This window comes from Corvus hawaiiensis, chromosome 26, assembly GCF_020740725.1.
Source record: "Corvus hawaiiensis isolate bCorHaw1 chromosome 26, bCorHaw1.pri.cur, whole genome shotgun sequence".
NCBI classification, from domain to species: Eukaryota; Metazoa; Chordata; class Aves; order Passeriformes; family Corvidae; genus Corvus; species Corvus hawaiiensis.
This window is the reverse complement of record NC_063238.1, coordinates 37,557,208-37,571,137: the sequence shown is the minus strand read 5'-3', so window position 1 is coordinate 37,571,137 and position 13,930 is coordinate 37,557,208. Positions and strand designations below refer to the sequence as shown.

Below are 13,930 nucleotides of genomic sequence, written 5' to 3'. Positions count from 1 at the left end.
TGGAGCTTCCCTAAAGCCTCAAACCCAATTTCCCTCACGTGTTGTTGTCCCCATAGCGTGCATGGAGAATTCCTGTTCTGCTGTGCCCAGTTGAGTATGCAAGCCAGGCTTTTAAGTGAAATACCACAATCTGCAGGATAGCTAATCCAGAAGACCTAGATTTTCCATTTTAAGGCCTGGGCTCTACCCAGTTAATTTGCAGAAGGTTTTTATAATGGGAGTTCTCTATTTAAACTGAGGGTGGAGAAAAAGTTAAATCCTAATGTTCTCCAGCTGTTCAGTTGAACTGCTCTAATGAAATTTTTTTTTCCCCATACATATGCTTGTTTTCTGCAAGATAAAACTGGACCTACCACTTTCCTCCACAGGACATTATTTGCTAATTTAATTTTTTTGCTGACTGTCAAGTTGCAAAGGATATCCTAAATCTTCTCTTTTGCAGTTAAACCATGCGGAGATGGTGGAGGGATTAGTTCTCATTAACGTAAACCCTTGTGCTGAAGGTTGGATGGACTGGGCAGCAACTAAGGTAAATATCTTTAAGTTAGAAAAATAAATGTTACTGCAAGCCTGTGGAACATGAGGAGCTTGGCAATCTTGTATGTCAAGGCACGGCTGCAGATACAAAATATCCTGGGGTAACTCCTTTGGGGTTTATTCTTCCATTTGCAAAAATACTTCATACAGAGCTCGTGATAAAAATAAGTACTTTGGGAAAACAGATACAGATACATGTGGTACAATGGAGCTGCTGGGACAATTCTTAAGAGCTCATAACTGCTGGGGAGAACAGTTTACCGAGACATGGTAGTTTTGGAAACATCTTTCTTGTCCATGGCTTTGTTTACCAGCACAGTCCAAAATATGAAGTAGAGCACACAAAAATGTCCAGAACAGCATCTTCCATGTTTCAATCATCTGAGCCTTAGATGCCAAAAGGACTCAGAAAACAGCATTAGCTACAGTAACTGTGGACAGATTGTTCATACCACCAGAAAATGTTGACATAAAAGAAACTCCTAGGAGAAGCTTGCAGAGCTAGGATGGTAACATTCTTTCAAGGCTTAGTTACTAATTATATTCCCAGGTCAAATTTATCAAAATGCTTTGACAGACAAACTTACTTAAATGAAATGTAGTAACTTTTCCATGCTGAAATGAACTTCTGACCCATTTCAATTCTCACCCAATTCCTCACTGCCTGAAATTCTTACATATCTGTGCCTCTGCCTTCCACCTCTCAAGTATTACTCACCTCAAGAGTACAGCAGGTGCCTTATATTCTTGTGTCCTTCCAAAGCAGGAGCACTTACTGTGGGTTGTGAGCTTATGGTACCAGTTCCATCTCATTGTTAGGGTGGGTTGTTGGGGAAGAGAGTGGGCAGTGGGGTTAAATGACACCCATCTGGCTGGTTTGCTTGATGTTCCTACAGGGAGTGATTCCCTATACACCTATGCCTCTAGTAGTGTGTTCCCTATATACCTGCATTAGTGAAGACATCTGATGAGAATGACTCAAATGTGAACCCCTAAAGGTGTTCTAGTTGGATGGAGGGGCAAAATATCATTTTAGGGTATTGTACATGTAGAGAGAGCAGGGAAACATCCACTGGTCTATTTATGGGTAATTGGAAGATGTCATTTGTTCAGGGACTGTCAGTAGCAGATACTTAGATAATCTTGCTGTTCAGATTTCAGGTTGGACAAACGCTTTGCCAGACATGGTCATTTCACATCTATTTGGAAAGGTAAAGTTCAAAAGATTCCTCTGGTGTATTCAGTCATCTGTATTTACCTCCTGGGGCTGGGAGGAGGGGAAAAGCCTTCACTTAAACAATAAAGGATGAAGTGAAAGAGTGAGATAGGATTCACACTTGTGTCCCCAGCATTTTGAGGGTGTGTTCTGCCATGGGTTTGCTGTGTCCTGAGTACTCAAGTGCATCTCAGCTGTGAAAACTCTAGTAGGGGCAGCTCCCTGTCTAGGCAGCCAACACTTAAACGTGAGTATATGGTCATGTTCTGAGCTAGAAAAACCCCTCAGTGTTTTTATATAATATACGTGTAACTCTGTGACAGCTGGTTATTAGTGTTAATGGCGCTCTTCAGTGCAAGCCTTATGCAAAGTGCTGGACTGTTTTCTGAGGCTACTTTGCTGTGCTTGACATTGTTAGTAAATGCAATGGAAAACTCCATTCCAGCAGAACAAGGAAATAATCTATAAAGACTTTAGAACCCAACTGTTTGAAAATGTTATGATTGAAGTCCTCGAAGCTTAGTTATTTACTATTGTGAAATTGAGTTCCACGTTACATGTTTGTAAACCTTCAGCATCTGCTTTGCCCTGGAAACATTTATTAGGCTTCTTACCCTGAATCTTCTTTTTTTGTTTAGTTTAAAACCTCACACTTGTCTGACTGTAACTATCTGCACTGTGTTTTGCAATTGTGAGACTTTAACATTACAAAATCCTGGAGTTTTAAAGAAAATTGTGGTATTGCAATCAGAAGATAATATTAATTCTGGGTGACTTCACTGGGTGCTGGAAGTGGTCCCTTCCCTCAAGGTGCACACACTCCTGTTGTCCAGATATGAGTCTGATACACAACTACTGTGACATGTCTTCAGATCCTTTCAGAAAATAGCCCCTATTCTGAATGATTGTGTCTCCACTTTAGGAAGAGATTCACAGCAACCATGACCTGATCCATACTTACCGTCAGCATATTATTAATGATATGAATCAAACCAACCTTCATCTCTTTGTCAACTCTTACAACAGGTAAATACATTTACCTGATTTCTAACTGGAAACTTTTTTAAGAGGCTGTCCAGCTCTTTAGAGACACTACTTGTGTGGTGGGATTACATGTGTTCCCCCAGTATGAAGTTCTGCTTAACAGTGCCTTTAGGGATCTCAGGCGGTTTGCTTATTGGAGAAGGACCTTGTGCACTTGTGGGGTGAAAGATTGTGCACTGGGACTGAACTAAGACATTGATCCTTCAGTCTAAGTGTGGCTCTATATCAGTTATGGAGGCTACAATATATATATCAGATTAAATTAACATGTGAGTGTCTGTACTTTCTCTAAACTAGAAGAATATAGAAGTATCTATAGAATTCCAGTGTATCAAAAGCCTTTGTCCTCTGTTTTTTTTTTTTTTTTTTTTTTTCAGTCGGCGAGACCTAGAAATTGAGCGCCCTGTTCCTGGAGTAAATGTTGTCACCCTTCAGTAAGTATTTTATTTGAGAGGTTACTGCAAGTCAGGGGCTGCCGTTAGGAAGAACTCCTCTCTTCAGACTTGGCAAACATATTTAAATTGAAAGTTAAGTCGTTCCCATCACTGTGCATCCTGTCACTGTGCAAAATTTGGGCTTACAAAGTACTTGAGAAGTTGGTGTACTTAGCTTCATGCAGAAATACGTTATAGTTAATGGAAACTGTAGCTCTGAAGGTGCTTGAGCTGTGCCTATACAACCAAAAAACCCCAACTTAAAACCATTTGAAAACCAACCAACCAAAAGTATTCAGGAAGATAAAGCAGGTATGAGAATGACTGACTGACTGACTGACTGTCAGATCTTCTGCTAATGGCTTTTTGCCTATGCTACAACTTATGCAACATAATAGGTGTCAAGTCCTTCCTAGCTCAGCTGCTGATGGTTATGCACAGGAGACTGTTCCTCTGACAATCTGGTTGGAATTGGATGGACAGATCCAAAAGTTGGAGCTCAAGGGCCTGGAGGGTCGTAGGCATGAGACTTTGATGCTGATGCCCACATTCAATTTCTTGTAAAGCAAGGAATAAGAGCACTGTCAAGGGCTGATTTGCTGCCAGCTGGGGAAGAGATCAGGTTCTCAGGCAAGGAATGTCAGTGGATCCGCAGCTAACGCAGGATTTGATGTATGTTTAAGGTGTCCGGAATACAAACCAAATCCTTTCCACACACTTAACTGTCTCACCCTTCCAGAGACACAAAATGCAGCTCAGGGCATGTCCGGGCTGGGTGGCAGAGATAACACCACTTGTGTGTGCTTCTTTGCAGGTGTCCTGTCCTCCTGGTGGTCGGTGACAGCTCCCCGGCGGTGGATGCTGTGGTGGGTACCTCGAGCCATCTTTGCCACCCTGCTGAGGGTGGGTGGGCGAGTCAAGGGGGCTGCATGAGGCCAGCAGAGCTCCTGCCACACAGCAGCCCTGCTGGCTACCAATCCAGCCTAGTGGCTCTCCTCTTCCAGACCACAGGAGAGCTGCCATTAATTCCATGCTGTTTTTCCCCCTCTGCTGTGCACCATTATTTAATAGCTACCACGTTAGGAACAATCACCACAGCAGTTCCAGTGAACCGCAAATATTTTCCTTTAGAGAGGAATCTGCTGCTGGTATTTTAACTTGCTGTGTGGTGCTGGAGCTGTGCCCTGGGTCACTCTGGAAGTGAAGAACTTTTTTGACCATTATAACTTGCCCCAGATGACTGGATGACTTCAAATGTTGTGCCTTAATGGGCATGCCCGGTCTGCTGGCCCGTGGCCACATGGCTGCTCACCACTTGGGACGCTACCAGATGACCCCAAATCACAAGATAAACAACACTTGTTTCCATTGAAGTCCCAGAAACAGATGAAAAGTCTCCAATTCCCAACTATGGGCTTGTACATGGAAAAAATGCAGTTAAAAATGTGAGATGACCTACTTGGGTTTAAAGATATGTATTATGTATACATAGTCTTCACACAGAATCGTAAGACACTCAGTTTAGGCTGTGTTAGGCCAGAAAACAAGGTGTTAAATCTGTTTTCATGCAAGAGTTCATAATTAAAATCTTGTGTACAATGTCTTATGCTGCTATTCTTTTATATAGGTTGAATGCAACTCAAAGCTGGACCCAACAAGGACCACACTTCTGAAGGTAATAACAAAACCTGTGCTTTTTAAAGTAAACGTTCTTCTCATATAAAACCATTATATTGGTTTGCATTAGCTGAAAAAGCAGAACCAGGGTGATGTGTTGCAATACCAATAACACAGTGAGAATCCAATTCTGATGTGAAAAGAGAGCTCCTTCAGGCCGAGAGTATTTTAGTGGAATAAACAAGACTAGGGGCTTCTTGTCAGAGTTAACAGCAGGGAATTTCTCAGCTTCTCCATTTTAAAATAGTAAGGATGAGAGTTGAAATGTTCAGTATTTCACATACCCATAATGAATTTGACTAGAGCTGGCAAAGCTGATCTTGAGATATTTTGAAAGGTTTGAAAAAACTGTGACCAGAGTAGGAGTGCAAACAAGTTCATTCTGTTCCTGTGCTTGCCTCTCAGCAGAAGTGTCAGGTGAATTGACAGCTAATCTATCAGCCAGTTTGGTCATCCTGCCTTTTATGAGGGTACAGTCCAGGATATCTTAATGCTATTTTCCAAAAAAAATTGATAAAATGCACTTCCAAACAGCAGAACGTAATGCAAAGGCTGCGGCTGATATTTGGCATTCAGTTTATGGGGGCAATCTTCAGCTTGTTACTGATGAAGTAACAGCATGCAAACAGTGAAACAAGTTTGGTCATGCTTTGCTGGGAACTTCTACTGCATCTCTTTATTGAACTGGCCAGTGAAAATTATAATAAAGATTTTAAATTTTTTTTTCTCTTAACATTGAGGAGTTACACTGCTGCCCTATAATGTGGTGTGGCAGACACCCTAAAAAAGTTATTGACATTATCTCAGACCTTTTATCAGTGGCCAGCCTTTGCTCAGTCCAGGGATATGGCTGATGCCAGATCCTGCTGCAGGCCTGTTTTGCTGCTAACTAATCCTAGACAGGCTTTGGGGTTTCCTGTAATTTACAACTCTACTGTTTTCAGCCTGTAGTATTCCTTGGAACAGGACTGTTTTTGTTGGGTTGACTTTGAGGGGTGGAGTGGCAGGAAAAATGAAATGCTCCAAAAATATTTCATGCACTCAAGATAGCTTTTCTCATTTGGCTTTCCCTGCTTCCCTTGGCAAGTCAGGCTGGTGCTTGCCATCCGCGATCTGAGCAAATCGTTTTTCCCTCTCACTTCTGAGCTTTAGGTGTTTGTTTTCTCTACCCTGTTTGTCATCCAGGTCAATACAGAGTCATGTTATTGTAGTTCAGAGCTGACCTTGCAACCAGGACTAATAGGCTGGTTTCTAAGAAACTGGTAATTGCTGCCCAGCAAAAACCATTTGTAGCTCCAGCTGCTGCTTTGCCTGAGCGTCAGTCAAGACACTTTGTGGTTTACTGGCGTGCAGTCACAGCATTCATAAACATTTAACAGCTTGCTTTGATATGTTCATCCACGTGTATGTTACTCACGCAACAAAAGGAAGTGTTTTCTCTGGCAGATAGCTAAAAAGGTCATTTCAATATATCTATCTAAGCATAAGTGAGTTCCTCTGGCATTGCACTAACTGGCTGTTCTCATCCCATTTCAGATGGCTGACTGTGGCGGGCTCCCCCAAGTTTCCCAGGTAGGATTTGGCTGGCGGAAATCCTACTAATCATGTTCTGCAGCGTGTCAGACTGCAACAAATGAGTGTTTTCCTGTAGAGTACTTGCTGTTCCCAAATGTCAGCCAAAAGGATGGTTATGATTTCATGAATAATGATGTCAGTTGGTCATCTGAGCTTTCTTTTTTCCTTTAAAGAGCAATGAAGTGCAAAACTAAGATTGGGAAGGGATATTATTTTCACTAATAAAGTCTTAACCAAGTAAAGACCTGAGGTGGGAATGCAGAGGTATTATTTTATGCCTATTTACTAAGATAATGTGAATTAAGGCTTGAGCCACTAGCATTTTAACAACATTCTTACTTGGAGTATTTATAGTATACATCAGGAAAGTGGGAGACAGGAAGATAACAGTGCTGTGTTCTTGCATACACCGACTCAGCTTGACTCTGGATGAACTGGAGTTTCTAAAACACATTTAGGCATAAGTTCCAAGCTGCTAATAAAGGCTGGCAAAGTTAAAATTTACCTGCACTTTTGTGTTGCCTCACTAAAAGAGCTGACTTGTAAATCAGCTTTGGAATGTGATATAACATCTAAACAGATTTCTATGCAATATAATGTGGTGTTTGTGAACTTAAAGGAAAAGCTAAATTTGGAATTGCTTGCAGCTGAAGCCCCTGTACAGGTAGTGTATGCCCCAACAGTGGGACCTGGGAAAAGGCTTTTTTAAAGCCACATGGTAGTATGTGCATTGCTTCTGTTATAGAGAGTCCATTCTTTGCAGTGGCTCAGAGAATTATGCAAAAAATATTTTCATGTGAAATAATTGAGACTGTAATTGAAACAGGGAGTGCCTCATTGCAAGAATGTCAGTTGTAGGCAGTTGTGCTTGTGTATTCCTGGTGAGCTTTCTTGCCCTATAAACCTAACTATCAGCCTGAATAGCTGAATTTGTTCTCTGCTGATTAGGAATTACTCAATTACTGGTCTTGTATGAACTGCCTTGTACATTTTGTGAGGCCAGTTGTTTTACTTTTGTTCCCTTCAACTGAAGTGAACAGAAGTAAAGCAACTTAGTTTTTTCTACAAGTTAGTTTTGTTCACTTTTGTTGCTTCAGTAACTGCACAAGTAACTAAAGTTTGAGCCAGGTTTAGACCAGTTCTCTTCTCTGGAAATGTCAGTCTCAAATGCGTGTAATCCAATTTGTAAAATAACGGGGTGAAGACTAGGGAGGGGAATGGTGGAATTTTCTCATAAAAGTTTTCATATAGTCAGTAGAACCCAGAAAATATTTAAGATGTCCCTGTTAAGATGGAATCTATAACATTGTGATATAACCTACTGAGCACTGCTTATGATAGCTCTCTCTCTCTTTTGCAGCCTGCCAAGCTTGCTGAAGCTTTCAAATACTTTGTTCAGGGAATGGGATACAGTAAGTATTGGTTTTATGGAATGGTTGATCTTGCTACCGAAGTTAATTGGGCATCTAAGTACCCAGAGAGTCTTTGATCCCAGGTGTGTCGCCCTTTCCCTTTTGGATATGCATTTGCCAGGGGGGAAAAAAACAAATGCTGTATCTGGGCAAAGGGTTTTCAGATCAAGTGATGTTATTAGAGAGCTTTGTAAATGGCTTATACCCACAAATACCTCTTTTACTTTATCTCAGTGTTTTTAAGGTGGATATCTGTAATAGTGTCCCCTCGTGGCATCACAGGATATGGTTCATCTACTGCACACAACATTTAAAACCTCATTGGCTCAGAGATTTCTTTGAGTTGTAGCTGTTTGTTTTTCCCATATTTGCTTCTGACAGTTGCTGTTGTGTGGTTGCACTGTGAGCCTGGGTTGCCATCAAAGACTGAATATTGGAAAGTGATGGGAGGGCTGATGAGTCTCTTCAGTTTCCCTCTGGATTCTTGCAGCCACAGTAATGTTCCCTAAAGCTTCCTGAATCCCTCAGCCCTGGCCACTAACTTCGCTGTAATAATTTGGTCTCGTTAAGTACATGCCTGGAGCAGGGGAGGTACTTCTTCATGTGGAAGTACCCTGAAAAGTATCAATTCAACCCTGAAGGCTTCTCCAAGGGTGGTTAAGACCAAGAGGAAGGCAAGGGCTTCCTTCCAAGCCTGTGAAGCAAGGTATTAATGAAAGACTCTTCTTCCAGTGCCCTCTGCTAGCATGACCAGGCTGATGAGGTCCCGCACCGCTTCTGGCTCCAGTGTAACCTCTTTGGAAGGACAGAGGAGCCGGTCTCACACTGGGGAGGGAACGAGGAGCCGATCCCACACTGGGGATGGTTCCAGGAACCGCTCCCACACAGACACACGGATCGAGCTGACGCCGAACTCGGCAAGCAATGCTGAACAATCAAGCCCCAAGTCCATGGAAGTGTCCTGTTAGATGGCTGTGGGAGGTTTTAACTGGTGGCAGTGTGAAAAAGTAATGGATGCCCCCTGCGTATCACAAAAACATAACTGGTATTAAACTCTAGCTATTCTGTAGGATGAACTCTATTCACCAGGGTCTGAGAGGGACCAAAGAAAAGAAGCATCTCATTTGCTCTATCATTATTCTTGTATCTCAGACAGCTGCTGCTATTGTGCCCTCCTTCAGTGGATGCCAAATTCTAAAGGATACTTGCCAAAAGCTGATGTGGTTGTAAACACTTCAGAGTCAAACTAGAATTGCTCAATACCCTCCTTTAAAATCAAAGCTGTTACAGGCCCCTTTATCTCTTACTCTCTTGAAGTAAACTGGCACAATTTGAGATGAGTTTCAGTGGGGGAGAAGAAATAACTTCTAAGGATGACTTTAAGAAAAGGAAATGAAACAAATGTGTTATGGCCTAATGTTGAAGCTGGAGTTGAATTCATTGTATATAGCTTGACTTCAAATGATAGAAAAATTAATGTATCGTGCATTTATAGGCCTTCTAATTCATTAGTATTCAAGCCTGTTTTCCTATGTACAATAATATACTACTAAAATAGGCAATTTTAATGTGACTTTGAGATGAACTAAATCTTTAAGGTTTTTCATTTCACATTTTTGAGATTTAGTTCCAGTCTTCCTTTCCTTCCCCCCCCTCCTAGACCCTAAAACCTGCTTAGCCAAATGAGGACAGGATTTAAATTTGGTAAGCAAGGTAGGATTTCCTGTTTAGGAACTTGGGCCAAAGGGTTTACCAAACTGCAGAAGTTGGTGTAGCTGTAACAAGTTAGGGTAGCTGTATATGCCAGCTAAGCAGAAACAGCTTGATTTTTCCTTCAGAAAGCTTCTTAACTTTGCAGCTCAAGTTTTTTATGTCCAGCACAATTGTGATAAATTTGGAATTCTGTAAGCAGAGACAGATCCAGCTGTTCTTTGTCAGAAGAGATGAATAACTGTGGAATGGGCATGTAATTAGATACTGTACATTCAACTGCCACTAATTACTAGATTTGAAACTGATGAGATCTCACTGGTGCTGAAAAGCATATTCCACTAAGTAGTGGAGCATCAACACTGTATCTCTGGAATACAGTGTCTAATGACTGTGTAAATGTCATGATCTGCTGGTTCTGCATCTTTGCATTGCTTCCTGATACCTTGGGTTGCTTTCTTTGAAGCTGGTGGCTTGACATCTTTCTGCCACTCAGAATGTCACAGTTGGGTGTTCTTAAGTTTGTCCTTCCATAGCTAGTGGGACAAGATTTCCCAAGCTCCAGTGCATACCTGCTGAATTGCGGCCCTCACACAGAAAAAAAGCTCAAATGCTGAGCAGTTAAATAGCAAACGTTAATACTTTGGGATTGCTTGTTCAGAAGAACACCATCTAGGTTACTTTATATTGACTAACTTCAGCTCCTGTGTAGAATATCCATAACGTTTTGTGGGAAGAACAGACAATTTCCAGAAAGAATAAAGCTATTGTGTAAAGTCTATCAAGAAAAGTTTCTTAATGAAGTATTTGTATTTATTTCAAAACAAATAAATTTGTAACTTTGCAAAGTCTGGTGTCTTCATCTTTTACCAGGAGTACAATAATCTTTTTCAGTCCAAATATATTCTTGCCATCCTTTTGTATCAATGAAATCTTTTTGGTTTTGCTCATATCTCTGTCATTCCCTACGTTTTTGCTCAGAACTTTCTCTCCTCCCCCACTTCTCACTCCAGTCTATTCTCAGAAATCACCACATACTTCAGCATTGTTGCTGGCTATTTTAGTACTAAAGGATATAGAAATATATCCTGGAAAAATATTGAGCCATGATACAGAGTACTATTTGCTGTTTGCTTTGTTTTTGTCTCCCTAGATAAAGTACTGTCTAGTGCACAGATCTGTGGTCTGACTTCCTCACTGGAGTTGGTGCAACACTCATTGCATCCTTTCTGATCCCAGTCTTATCTGTAAATCCACTGATGTGATGAGTTCCTCATGAATATCTGGAGTTATTCAGGCCTCTTGACTGAAACTGCAGATACCACTTGGAGTTTCTAAAGCTGGTTCCTTTTGGAGGTGTTAGAAGAATGTAACTTCAGGAATGTAAAGATTAACCTAGTGCCTTCCTTAACATTCCCTGGTTTCAGTGACAGGTGCCTTGATGACTTTGCTGGGTCTATTTTAGGCTGCTCCTTCCTCCTGTATTTCAAAAAATCCTGTGATAGAATGATGCAAAAGCAAATATTTGTCATGTCTGAGCCAAGGCTCTGCTAGATGTGATGATTCAGCAGTCATGACTGGACTGATACCAGCAAAGGACTTGACAGCCAGTGCCAGTGAAAACAGGAGGAACCTGTGCCAGTTCATCTTACAAAAGAAGGGCAAAGTTATGTTCTTTGCTGAGCTTTTCTGGGAATGGCTAATCATTCCTTCCACAAGGACATCATGCTGTGCCTGTCAAGCCTAGGCAGTTTATTTTGGTTTAATGGGGAGGAATGTATCCAAGCCTTATTGCAGCACAAAGGGATCTGCAAGCACTTCTGAGCAGCAAGGAGTTGCTAGGACCACTATAAATGTCAGCTTTGCAACCAAAACTGTTTATTTGGCAAAGAACACTGTGTTCCTGCACATAAAAGCTGGAGGGCAGTACAGAGGAGTGGTGTCTTCCCTTTTACAAGAAGTTATGACTCCTCTTTCCTTGCAGTCCTGGTCTCCTGGTGTCTTTAACTTGTGCTGTAAATGAAGAGATTAAAGTGGCTTGCAGATTTATTAGAAATTTTTATAAAAACCCAGGCCTTGCAAAAGCGGACTTCTGTGTTATTGTTGGAGACAGAATTAGCCTGGATATTGTAGTGTCATTAACCTGGAAAACATGAGCTGGGGTTTCACTTTTTTCCAAGTGTGAAGGGCCATCAGGGAGGAAGGAGCTACTGTGGCATAGAGGAAATTCTAACTGGATAACAGGAGCTTTCCAGAAAATAACCAGTTTGCCCCTCACAGTGCTTTTGGGGTTATAAAAGAAAACAGAATGGGCTCCCAGGACCCATGAGGCTTCCTGATTGCATTAGTTGTATCTCAGTGCCAAATCGTCACTGCAGTGGTACTCTTCAAAACCCCTTAATACAAGGGATGTCATTGCTGAAATCCAAGTTATTTCCACCTCTGCCTGGCCCTTGGCATCTACTATATAAAAATCTGACTAATCTTCAAGATATCTTTCCTGCTCCCTTTCCTTGCAGAGGGGATGTGGGAGAGGATGTGCCAATGCCATGTCGTGGCAGCAGGCCTTTTGTGCTGAAGGATGCTGCTGCTTTCCTCTTTAAGAGTCTCTATTGACTAAACAGCTGGAAATTTTAACCTAGATGTGTTTTCGAGGTGTATGATTAATGTCATGGGTTGTGACTGATGGACTGAGCTGGAGTGGAAACTGTTTATAGCAAAGCTGCTTATTTTTTCTCTCCAGTGCTGGAATCCTCTCCCTGTGTGCTTTTGCATCTTGGGCAGAGGATCTGCTGCAATCCTCAGGGTCCCTGTAAGGGGGTCTGTTGCATCCATCAGTACAACACATTGAGCAGTGCTGCTTGCACTGCACATCGAGCTTGGCCCTCCCCCTTCCCACATATTGTCTGCTTTTTTTTCTTTGCACTATTTTGCACTATTTCACATTCACTGGAACAGAAAGCCTCTCCCAGTCTGTCTATATGAACAGCTGTTTTGATGTGTGGATTTAGCGTTTCCACTGAGCCAAATATAGACTTTTTGTTGGTAGCTGATCACTGCTATGCCTAATGTTTAAATAACTGACAGAAAGGATGTCAGGGTATTTTAAGAGCTCCACCCTTCCCCCTCAGCCCTTTGTAACAGACAGACACAGCCTCTCAGTGTTTCTATCTATTGCTTCATTAAGGGCTCCATTCATTTTATAAACAATGCAGCTGCTGACCAGTGTTGGGGGGAAGAAAAAGGAAAAAAAGGCTTCTGATTGCAACTGCCGAACAGTTCAATGTCTGTTCTCTGCAACTCAGTGTGGGATCATTCACTTACCCAGCACTCCTAGGGGCTGGAGGAGAGTTGTTGTTTTGATGTCATTAAAGAGGCAGCCCCACATCCCATACACCCTACATATTTTTGGCACTGGTGACTGTGGGATGTGCATCAAACACTGGATGCAGACATCACTGGACATGTCCAAAAGAGCCCAAGGGTTGGGAAAGGGGTTAGGAGGCAGCTTTTCCTTTGCAAGCAGCAGCACCACAGTGAGCTGTGACCTGCAACAGAGCTGCAAAAAGTATCCTTGGGTGACCTGCCACTCTCTGCAATTGCTTATGGCTAGAGTGGATTATGGTATTGAGGTCAAGGTCAGTGCGTGGAGGGGGTTGGGGGAGGGCAGGGTTGTTTGCTGGGCAGCAGTACTGGAGAAGGGCTGGGGCAGCTCCTGGCAGAGCCTACATGAGCCAGGGCACCCAGACAAGAGCAAGAGATGCCACCAGCCTGGGCTCTTCATCCCTTGGCTCTGTGTGTGTGTGTACCTCTGTGTGCAGGTCCCCACGAGGCCCAGCCCCCTACAGGCAGCATGCTGGGCAGGGAGGATGGGGCTGCTGAGCTGTGGGTCTGCCCCAGCTGTTGGACCTGGCACTGGCTCAGGGAATAGCCGACCTGCTTGTAGGGTTTGGTGAGCCTGCCCCATGCAAAGGTGCCACCCAGCCCGTCACACAGCGGTGAGATGCACACTGTCAGACCCACACAGATCTCTCCAGCTAGGAAATTGTCATTTACTGAATGACTGCAATATGTTTTCATTTAGTTTAGTGACCAAATCAAAAAAACTCTGAGTTCTTTATCACCAGCTGCCAATGTTTAACATTGATCTGATCCTATGGTGATTCCCTCCCTGCTGCTCATGTGTGTTTGGGGCAGGGGAGTTCCTACAGAAGTAGAGCCTCACACAGGGTCATCACTTCATCTGGAAAGTGAAGTGCAAAGTACTCAGGAGATGATGGGTTTCCCAGACTAGTGAAAGCAGCCAGGAAGCCCTTCGCACAAGA

At 42.5% G+C, this 13,930-nt stretch overlaps 1 protein-coding gene across 3 annotated transcripts in view; it reads left to right on the top strand.

Annotated features, from left to right (window-relative positions):
* The window catches only part of NDRG1 (N-myc downstream regulated 1), a 39,828-nt gene extending 29,375 nt beyond the window's left edge, over nucleotides 1-10,453 (top strand). For all 3 annotated transcript variants that reach the window (XM_048286544.1, XM_048286546.1, XM_048286547.1), the window contains 9 exons: nucleotides 443-529; nucleotides 1,692-1,748; nucleotides 2,676-2,779; nucleotides 3,175-3,231; nucleotides 4,046-4,097; nucleotides 4,859-4,906; nucleotides 6,445-6,480; nucleotides 7,844-7,895; nucleotides 8,628-10,453. In XM_048286544.1, coding sequence (XP_048142501.1) covers nucleotides 443-529; nucleotides 1,692-1,748; nucleotides 2,676-2,779; nucleotides 3,175-3,231; nucleotides 4,046-4,097; nucleotides 4,859-4,906; nucleotides 6,445-6,480; nucleotides 7,844-7,895; nucleotides 8,628-8,863 — 729 coding nt within the window. In that variant the 3' untranslated portion in view covers nucleotides 8,864-10,453. The remainder of the gene's footprint in view (nucleotides 1-442; nucleotides 530-1,691; nucleotides 1,749-2,675; nucleotides 2,780-3,174; nucleotides 3,232-4,045; nucleotides 4,098-4,858; nucleotides 4,907-6,444; nucleotides 6,481-7,843; nucleotides 7,896-8,627) is intronic.
* The last annotated feature ends 3,477 nt before the right edge of the window (nucleotides 10,454-13,930 follow it).